General features: G+C 42.3%; 1 protein-coding gene across 5 annotated transcripts in view; it reads left to right on the top strand.

Moving 5' to 3' along the window:
• Positions 1-1,231: 1,231 nt before the first annotated feature.
• The window catches only part of JAML (junction adhesion molecule like), a 29,857-nt gene continuing 20,560 nt past the window's right edge, over positions 1,232-10,528 (top strand). For 2 of the 5 annotated variants that reach the window (XM_053594156.1, XM_053594155.1), the window contains exons 1-2: positions 1,232-1,352; positions 7,733-7,794. In XM_053594156.1, the coding sequence (XP_053450131.1) occupies positions 7,752-7,794 (43 nt within the window). In that variant the 5' untranslated portion in view covers positions 1,232-1,352; positions 7,733-7,751. Of the gene's footprint in view, positions 1,353-7,732; positions 7,795-9,865; positions 9,886-10,018; positions 10,112-10,528 lie in introns of those variants that run through there. The other 3 variants (XM_053594159.1, XM_053594158.1, XM_053594157.1) reach the window with 3 other exon arrangements.

The following is a 10,528-nucleotide window of genomic DNA, read 5'->3' as shown; positions in this document are numbered from 1 at the left end:
GCAAGAACCTGGAAATAGCTGATTATGGGTTGAGCAGCCCTCATCTGAAAATCCAAATTCTGCAAGGCTCTGAAGCCTGAAACTTTTTCCGTGACAGCATGACACTGAAAGGCTTTGCTCATTGGAACATTTCAGAGTTTGGATTTTCACATTAGGAATACTGGAACTGTTATGTATTCTGCAAATATTCCAAAACCTGAAAACATCTGAAATCTAAAAGCATCTGAAATCTAAACCACTCTGGTGCCAACAATTTTTGGTTAAGGGATACTCGACCCGTCTTAAATTTTTAGGAGTTTTGCCAGCCAGTTGCTAAACTGATGATAGCTCAAAACAGACCATGGTGGGGCGGCGCCTGTGGCTCAAAGGAGTAGGGCGCCGGCCCCATATGCCGGAGGTGGTGGGTTCAAACCCAGCCCTGGCCAAAAACTGCAAACAAACAAACAAAAAAGAAACAGACCATGGTGGAAATATTTATGCTGTGGACATTGCCGGCTTACTAGCACGCCACTTCTCAAAGACCACGTAGCATCCTTGTTAAGGAGAGCAAACGTTCAACTGCTTTTCAAATGATTCAGATAAGTTCCTTGAGACTAGTCCATGCCTATGATCAAGCCAGTTGGGGGTGAAGGCGTGTACATTAAGAATACTTATTGTGAAGCAGTGACTAAAGACAGAGAGGTATCTTGAACTGAAGAAGCCTTGAACTCTTACCTAAGATGGCCCAGTCTCCTCAGGAGTTCTCTAGGGGGAATAAATTGCTGGCTGCATTTTGAAAATGTTGATATCACAGGGTCAGAGAAATCTACAAGAGTTGGAGGATGGGGCAGGCATTTTTGGAAGCAGGGATTGGGTGGTTGCCTGACTATCTAGTTCCTCTGTGTTGGGAGAAAAAAATAAGAGGCTGCTATACCCTACACAGAGCCAAATGTTTTTTGTTAATCTTAAAATTTATTGTATTTTGTTTGCATGGTTCTGACTTCTTCCTCAGCAAATGTGTGCCTGATGCCATCCCAGAGCCTACCCTCAGAGAGCTTGTAGTCTAGAGGGGGAGCTGGTACTTGCAGAGGTCTGGGGAGCGAGGCTTACCCCTGTCAATTGAATTCATCAGTTACTTCTTTTTGGAATGACAGTATAAACAAAATTGGGTAATGGGGCCAGACCACTGAAATGAGAACCTCAACTTCGAGGTTCCTGTTTGCATGTCTGCAGCCACTTCAGAAGGCACGCATTTGGTTTGCTCTGAGCCTGACAGAGAGCAGAAGTGTCACCAGCTGGGCTTGGGAAGGGCAGCTGTGGGAGAGTTCCGTGCTCTGCCCGTCCTGGGCACTCTTCATCGCGCTTCGTCGTGGGTAAGCAGTTGCTTTCTATTTTTTAAGCCGTTTTGTGGACTTTTCCTCACTCAGGAGAAGGCTGGTTCTGAAGGCTATTTCTCACTCAGAGGAAGGCTGCTTTAACTGGCAATCCTTTGGGTTACAAGGTGTATGGTTTCTGCAGGAGGATGCCACAAGGTAGTCTAGTGGGTGCAATTTCAGTTTCTAAAGTATTGAGTAATTTATGTTAAGATTCTCAGAGAAAAGAAGAGCAAGGTTTGCTCATAATAAGACTTCGTGATGACAATGACAGTAGAGCTTTAGCTTTGAAGTCTACTGTGACTTTTGGTAGAGCTGTGACTGGCTGTCCTTGAGCTCATGGCAGAACCTCTTAACTGTTTCTTTTTTATTTTTAGAGAAGAGTATTTTATTTTTAAATAAGTCTTACTCTATATATTAAAGGTATAAAACATGATGTTAGGGGGACATGTAGATTGTAAAAAGGTTACTAGGATGACACAGATTAACATATCCATCATCTCACATGGTTACTCTGCTCTGTTCTTTCTCCCTATTCTAGAAAATTCAATATCTAATAAGCTTTAGAAGCCAGGAACTTGAACCTCTGAAAAGAACTAGGCTGTCTTCCGTAATTGTCACACCTTGACAATAGCCCTGACCTCAGGAAAGACGGATCTAGTAATGACCTCCATGGTCCCACTTGGTAGAGGGTGGACTGATGTAACCCAAAACGGTGTTACAGAAGTCATGTAACCTCCTAGCCTGTATCCAATGGCTGGGAAGGAAAAATGAGGGCATATTCTAAGAGGTTCATGCCTCAGAATGGTTATGTGGACTTGCATACCTAAAACTATCTGAGACCCCAGAGGTGCACAGCAGCTTTTAGAGAGATGGAGGAGATTTAGCTTTCTAGGCAGAGCAGACCAGTGAGCAGACCAGTTCAAGGCTGTGCACTTGAACTTTCAGGGGTGGGTTGTTCTTACCAGGGGCAGACACTGGCTGGCTGAGAGCAGCTCTTGGTTATTGAGAGTAGCTCTTGGTTACTTTGTCTCCTAATATTGTAACATTCAGAGGTTAATTTCACATCCTGTGTGATGGTCTCATTACCATGGGTCTCTTTTCTGAAGCTTTTTTTTCTGTCCTAACAATGCCAAGAATAACAATTACCCAACACTATTTTTTAAAAAAATTTAATTGACATAATAACTGTACATATTTATGGGGTACATAGAATGTTTTGTTATATGCAATGTGTAGCATTCAAATCAGGGTAATTACTATCACATCTGTCATCTTAAATGTTTATCGCTTCTTTGTTTCAGGAACCTTCAATATCCTTCTATCTGTTTGAAACTATGGAATATATTATTGTTATCTGTTGTCATCCTATGCACTGTAGAACACTAGAAATGATTCCTCCTATCTAGCTGCAATTTTGTATCTTTTAACAAATCTCACCCTGTCTCCCCTGCCTCCAGCCTCTAGCATCCCCTGTTGTTTTTTGTTTTACTTTTAAGAGATCAACTTTTTTTAGTTTCCATATATGAGTGAGATATGGAATGTTTAACTTTATATTCCCGGCTTATTTCACTTAGTAGAATTTCCTCTACTTCTATCCACATTGACACAAATGACAGGATATCATTCTTTTTTAATGGCTGAATAGTATTCCATATACACACACATACACGCCCCAATTCTTTATCTGGTGATCTGTGTTGGATATTGGTGTTGACTCCATACTTTAGCTGCTATTAATATGAATAGTGCTTCAATAAACATGGGGGTCCCTATGTCTCTTTTATATGTGGATTTCCTTTCCTTTGGAAAATGCCTAGTAGTGGGATTGCTGGATCGTGTAGTACTTTTGCTGGTAGTTTTTCAAGGGATCTCCATACTGTTGTCCACAGTGGCTATACTGGTTTACATTCCCACAAAGAGCATATGAGAGTTCCCTTTTCTCCGCATTCTTACCAGCATTTGCTATTTTTTGTCTTTTATTTTTATTTATTTATTTTTAATTTTTTTATCTTTTTGATAATAGTCATCCTAACTGGGGTGAGATGATATCTCATTGTGGTTTTGATTTGCATTTCCCTGATGATTAGTGATGTTGAGCATTAAAAATTTTTTTTTATGTTTATATATATTTTTTATATTATGAAAGGGTCATGAGCTCACATCAAAACATTTGGCCACTATATGAGATAATTTACTATGCAATATTATGTCAAGAACATCTGCTGAGGAGATAAATCAGGCTCTAGAAAGAGAAGAAAGCAAGGTAGAAGCTGTGAATTTATTTACTTTTTTAGAGACAGTCTCACTTTGTTGCTCTTGGTAGAGTGCTGTGCTGTCATAGCTCACAGCAACTCTCTTGCCTCAGCCTCCCGAGTAGCTGGGACTACAGGCATCTGCCACAATGCCTGGCTATTTTTTGTTTCAGTTAGGCTGGGGCTGGGTTCGAACTCGCCACCCTTGGTATATGGGGCCGGTGCCCTACTCACTGAGCCACAGGCGCCGCCAGAAGTTGAGAATTTAAATGATGTTGATTTTCAAGGTGCTTAAAGTCCTTCTGAATGCTTGTGTTGGATTTTTCAAAACTGAAATTCAGGGGCGGCGCCTGTGGCTCAAGGAGTAGGGTGCTGGCCCCATATGCCAGAGATGGCGAGTTCAAACCTGGCCCTGGCCAAAAAACAAAAAACTGAAACTCATTTTATTGATGTATATATATGAAGTCACAATCTAGTTACTCAGATATATATGTACACATTAAATGCAGAATTAGTATGTATAAATATATAGATAAGAATTTCCAAATATTTGGCAGCTAACTAGGGAATTTAAACTTGATTAGTGCTCTTGGCAAATGTTCAAGGTGTTATGAACTCAGCCAACAAGTAGTTACTGAGTGCTTCCCTGTACCTTACAGCATGCTGGCCCTGGGGGCACGGTGGCCCATAAACACCCCCTTGGCATCCTGGACTCTATAGTCTCGGGAGGTGGGGAGCAGGACCTTAATCAAATCAGCACAAAAAATAAATAGATAATTAGAAATTATGACAAATTTTCTAAAGGAAAGATAATATTAAGACACGTAGCTAGGGGATCTGACCTGGGATGAATGATTAAGGAGAGGTTTCCTGATGAAATGACATTCAAATGTGAGATCTGAGTGATGAAGGGGAGTTAATTGGGTGAAGGTGTGAGCAATGGGGCTTAGAAGAACATTCAGTTAGGGGGAGCAGATTTATCTTGTATGGACAAAGTTCAGAAAAGCCTCGCTGTAAAATGTTGATTATGTTCACAAACATGGGGAAGCAGCATACAGTGTGTGTGGCAAGGACTCAAGTGGGATTCAGAATATCTGGGTCTGAATCCTGGCTCTGCCACTTGCTGTGTGTTTTTAGGCAAGTCACTTTGCTAATCTGTGCCTCAGTTTCCTCATCTGTAAAACCTCATAGGGCGATGAGCATGAAATGAGTTAATATGTAAAGCGCTCAGATAGCGCCTGATAAATGACTGCATCTGATTTAATGTCTATTAACTGCTGCTTTAATAACTAGGAAAAAAAATCTGATCCTTTAATGTTAAAAATGAGACCCAGGGAGGTTGAGTGATTTTCCCAAAGATCAAAGAGTTAGTGGAAGATCTAAGTCCGGAAGAGAATTTTTTTAAAACTCCAATTCAGTGTTTTTTCCTGCTAAAATCATTGCTTTTCTCTTCATTTACAGAGTTCAAATGATGCATTTGACTATTTAGGGCTGAAGATACCTTCTAGTCATCAGACGGCAGGTTTCTTAGAATTTGTTTGAAGATGGTTTTTGGTGTTGCTCTGAGCAACTCAGATTTCATGAGTAGATTCAGAATGTTTTAAGAATCGCTGGTTTCCTCTCAGAGTAGAATGGTGGGGGTGCAGGATGCCTTGAAATTGATTTCAATGTAATGGTCACATTGGCAGCTGTAAGCATTCATCCAGTGTGTGCCAGGCCCTCTACAGGTGCCGTAGCACAGAAATGGGGTGCAAATATCAAGGGACGTCTGCCCTTGGGAGGGTGCAGACATGAGGGAGCAGACAAGGGAACACAACCAATTCCCGGAGAAAGGGTCATTCAGAAGGTGATGGGGACCTTAGAGGTCCCAGCTTTGATTAACAAACATTAGGACATGCTATAGAGGAAGTTCTTTTTGACATTTATCTATATATATGAGTGGGGATGAGGTGGGCAGCTTGGAGCAGGAATAAGGCTTTGGCTATCATGAGAGAGAAAATCTGTGTTTTCATTAGCTGCACTTCTGTTTGGGGGAATTTATTGTGAGGCTTTGATATCTGGATCAGTGTGATTATTATAGACATTGGTACAAGAGGGCTCAAAAATGGAAACTTGTAAGTTTCCATTTCATTCTGATTCATCATATGCCTTTTTTTTTTTTTTTTTGAGACAGAGTGTCAAGTTGTCGCCCTCAGTAGAGTGCTGTGCGTCACAGCTCACAGCATCTGCCAACTCTTGGGCTTAAATCATTCTCTTGCCCCAGCCTCCCAAGTAACTGGGACTACAGGCACCCACCACAATGCCTGGCTGTTTTTTGTTGTTGTTGTTGTTGCAGTTGTCATTGTTGTTTTAGCTGTCCCGGGCCGGGTTTGAACCTGCCAGCCTCAGTGTATGTGGCTGGCACCATAATCACTGTGCTATGAGTGCTGAGCCCATCATGTGTCATTTTTATAGAGGTAGGAGTTCAGAATCTGAAATCTCCCCTCAAAACTACAAATTTTGTTTTCTGTCTGACTCTTGGGTTATAAAAAAATAGGATCTTCTATGGTAATACTTCCTATTTTTCAGAGCACTGTCACCTACATTATTATGTTATCCTGGCATTATTAACCCCATGTTATAGGCGAGGAAATGACTTCTCTGCATAAGTGAGACCTAGGATAGGAGCTTCCTTGACAGTTTGACCCTGATTTTCCAGGTGGAGGATTTGGTTGATTAGAACACAGGCAAGGGGGTGGCGCCTGTGGCTCAAGGAGTAGGGCGCCGGTCCCATATGCCGGAGGTGGCGGGTTCAAACCCAGCCCCGGCCAAAAAAAAAAAAAACACACACACACAAAGAAAAGAACACAGGTAAGGAATCTCTCAGGTTATTAACTTTTACAAAGTCAAATGGCCATTATATGTGCCAGAGGCCCCAGCAGAGCCAGGTGGGGTGCCTTGATGTTAATGCAATAAAAAGACCTTTCCTCTTAGCTAATTCTGAGGTGGGAATTTCTCCAGTGGTAGGGGGACCAGGGATACAGGGACCATGGCTAGGACCAGTGCATAGGAACATGACATAGTAGAGTTGTAACTCCTCAGAGTTAGGGTTCTTCTGTTGAGCTAAGAAATCAGGGGGCGTTGTGTAGATAGTGAATTCCCTTCCAGGATCTGGGAATGCAATGAAATTAATACCACAGAGATAATTATAGACTTTAAAGAAATACGTTTGCCCACATACACCCTAATTCTCATTCTCCCTGTGCTGCCTTGCCTTAAGAAAGCTTTTTAAAAAGGCTCACCGAGGACCTTTCATGAGGCTTGTGTCATGGAGCTGGGTTAATGCCTTAACTGAGTTAAAAATTTCCTCTTACTTGTTGTATCTTCTTTCTCACATGGCCTGAACATTCTTCATTTATTTAAAAGTAGTGATTCTCATTTAGTTGGAGAGATAGGTGAAAATTTAAGACAGAGCGTCCACCTTTTTTTTAAGAAAAAAATCTTACTCTGTCACCCAGGTTGCATTGCCATGTATCATCCTAGCTCACAGCAACCTCATATTCCTGGGCTCAAGCAATCCTCCCACCTCAGCCTCCCAGAGTGCTGGTTGTAAGTGTGAGCCACCTGGCCCGGCCCATCATTTTTTGTTTGTGTGAAATATGCACGTTTACAAAGTCTAGGGTTGTCATCTCAAGGGCATCCTGTAATCATTTTCTTTCTTTCTCTTGAAAAGTCATTTTCATCTGTTCTTCCCTATGCCTAATGTAAAGCAGCCCCCAGGTGACTTGATAAACACCACTGTTTTGTTTCATCCTGACACTTACTGACATCTGGTATTTTCTTTTTTTTTTTTGGCCAGGGCTGTGTTTGAACCCACCACCTCCAGCATATGGGACTGGCGCCCTATCCCTTTGAGCCACAGGTGCCGCCCTACATCTGGTATTTTCTTATTCATTCATTCGCTTTTTTTTTTCCATCTTCACCCACATGTAAACTGTAAGTGAAACAGAATTTCGTCTCCCTCCTTCAATGTTGTGTCCTAGCATCCCAGACAAAGGCTGGCCCGAATAGGCACTCACTACTGGTTTGTTAAATTAACAAACTTATCTTGACGCGATTTACTGATTTTTGTTCTTTTATCTTAAGATTGAAAAGTGAGAGCAGCATGTTTTACCCACTGAAACTCATCCTGATCCCAGTGTTACTGGGTAAGTAGAAGCCAAGGGACTGGTGGGTGAGTGGGTATTTGATTTCTTGCAAGTCTTGTGTAGTTTTAAAAGCAATTTTACATATTTTAAATTCCTCTGGATTTGTTGAAAATGGAAACCCTAATGTGGAACTTCCTAGTTTTGCTGAAAAACAGATGTTTTAGGGATGGAAAGCTGAATCATCCCCTGTTTTTCTTAGAATGCCTTTGGGTCCTTATCGGGTATTCCAGGACCCTCTTCTGTGACACAAAGTTTCCCCGTGGCATGCCTGTACTTTAAATTGCTGTCTTTAAAAATTGGTATCTTTAAAACCACAGCTAGTCTCAGGTCAGGAACTGAAATTATCAAAGAGAGAAAGAGAAGCCCAGCACCCCTTTCATCGCTTGCATGCTGTGGTCATATGAGCCTTCTTACAGTTCCCCAAATGCACCGAGCTCTTTCCCACTTTGCAATGCTTTCCTTTCCCGGAAATTTCCTTCCAGCACCTCATCCAAGCAAGCCTGCTCGAGGCTTCCTCATCCTTCCAGTTTCCCCACACTCATTTCCTCTTGAGGAGCCTGCCCTGGCCATCCCATCACGCTAGATGGGAGTCTCCTGTTTACACCTGACTGTAGTGTTCGGGGAGACCTACACTGCTCATCTCCACTTTTTTCAAATGGTTTCCTCCTCTTCCCCTCATCTTTCTCTTTATTCCCTGGATATAGCTCTGTGGGGAGAATAAATTAGTTGGTGCTTTGTTCATAGCCTTTTATTTTTCTCTTTATTGTTATTTTTTGAACTGTGGATGGTGACCTAAATACTGACTCAGCAAATATACAAAAGGGTTGCCTTTGCCCCAATTTCAGGCAACACAGTGCACACACACACACACACACGCACGCATACACAAAAATGGTATGTATTAGAAAAAAAAATTTTCTTTTCGAGACAGTCTCATTTTGTCACCCTTAATTGAGTGCAGTGCCGTCACAGCTCACAGCAACCTCAAACTCTTGGACTTAAGTGATTCTCTTGCCTCAGCCTCCCAAGTAGCTGGGACTACAGGCAACTGCCACAACGCCCGGCTATTTTTTGTTGCAGTTGTCATTGTTTAGCTGGCCCGGGCTGGGTTCGAACCCGCCACCCTCAGTGTACGTGGCTGGCACTGTAACCACTGTGCTACGGATGCTGAGCCACGTATTGGAGAATTTTTTTCACAGAAGCAGGGACATGATGCTCTCAGAGGTACTGAGACATCTTCTCAGAGGTCTGTGAAGCAGATTGCAGGGTTTTGCTCTTCTGTCCAGAGAGCTACCACCAGTCCCAGCTCATCTGCAGGAGCTTTGCAGCACAGTGATGGGGGTTACTTCTCCATGAAGAGGTTCTCCTTTTCTGTAGAAGGTCTCCTTTTCTTTGACTTTGGTTGCTGCTGTGTCTAGCAGTCCTTCGTTTAATTCTCCACACAGTGATCTTAATAGTAAATTCCATTCGCTTATTATACCTTTAACCACTTCTGCTCAGTTCTTCCTCATAGGAAAATTCCAAATAGTTGTTGGAGCTAATTTTCATTTCTTTCAAAATAATTCCTTCCAAAGGGTTTAGAGTTCATGTTTTCTTTTCCATTCTCCCTGCTGGGTGCGCCTGCTGTTGGGCAGGAAGTTAACGCTCTTCCATCAGGGAAACAGCTTGGATGAAAAGACTGGCACCTTTTCTGTTCATTCCCATATGTGTTCCCTTGGCTCTCCTTTGATAGGAGTGAGCAGCATCTACATGTGTCTTTCTTGATTTTGTCTCTTTGTATGAAAACAAAAATATCCATGTAACGATTTTCTTGTTTAGTGACCTCTTAAACTTGCTTCAGCAACATACAAATACTGGATGGGGGGTCCACTTGTGAGCTGCCTACTGGCTGGAGAGCCAGGGCTGTTGGCGAAGCTAGAAGAGGGTGAAATGGGCAAAGAGCAAGCACCGAGGAAACTGAAGGAGACAGTTGTACTCTGCATTGGCCTAATCCTCACAGGGGCCTGCACTGCAGCCAGAAGCAGCCAGCACATGCAGAGATAAACTTTTGTAAAGGAACTCAAGAAAGGAAAAGGAGGAAGTAAACGAAAGGTACCAGGAATCGGCTTTTCAGACAGGGAACCAGTGGGAAAATGAAGAACAAGAAACGCCCCCTTTCCTGTTTATGGTGACCAGAAAGGAAGGACTTAGGGGTTTCCCTTGTTTCTTTAGAAAGGATGGGAGGAGGACATCTGGAAAAGGGGGAAGGGATTAAATAGGAGAAGGGATAGCGTTTATTGCAGTAGGAAGATTGCAGAATGCTTCTGACTTTAGCTAAGTAGGTAACTAGTGGATGTTTCTGGTAGCCTGGGGGATGCCATGTTGGTTTGAGTGAGTAGCCTCAGAGTGCTTTCTTTATGTTGCATCATCCAGGGAGTGGATTATTTTATTTATTTTATTTTTATTGTCTTATTTATTTATTTATTTTTTCATTTTTAGAAACAGGGGGTGTTTATTTTATTTATTTATTTATTTTCATTTTTAGAAACAGAGTCTCACTCTATTTGTGAGAGTGCCCTGGCGTCATAGCTCACAGCAACCTCAAGCTCTTCGGTTTGAGCCAACCCTCCTGCCTCCCGAGTAGCTGGGACTACAGGAATGCACCACAATGCCCAGCTAGTTGTTTTCTGTTTTTAGTAGAGATGGGGGTCTTCCTCTTGCTCAGGCTGGTCTCAAACTCCTGAGCTCAAACAAT

This window comes from Nycticebus coucang, chromosome 6, assembly GCF_027406575.1.
Source record: "Nycticebus coucang isolate mNycCou1 chromosome 6, mNycCou1.pri, whole genome shotgun sequence".
Taxonomy (NCBI): Eukaryota; Metazoa; Chordata; class Mammalia; order Primates; family Lorisidae; genus Nycticebus; species Nycticebus coucang.
The sequence above is the reverse complement of the archived record's forward strand: the minus strand, read 5'-3'. Positions and strand labels throughout refer to the sequence as shown.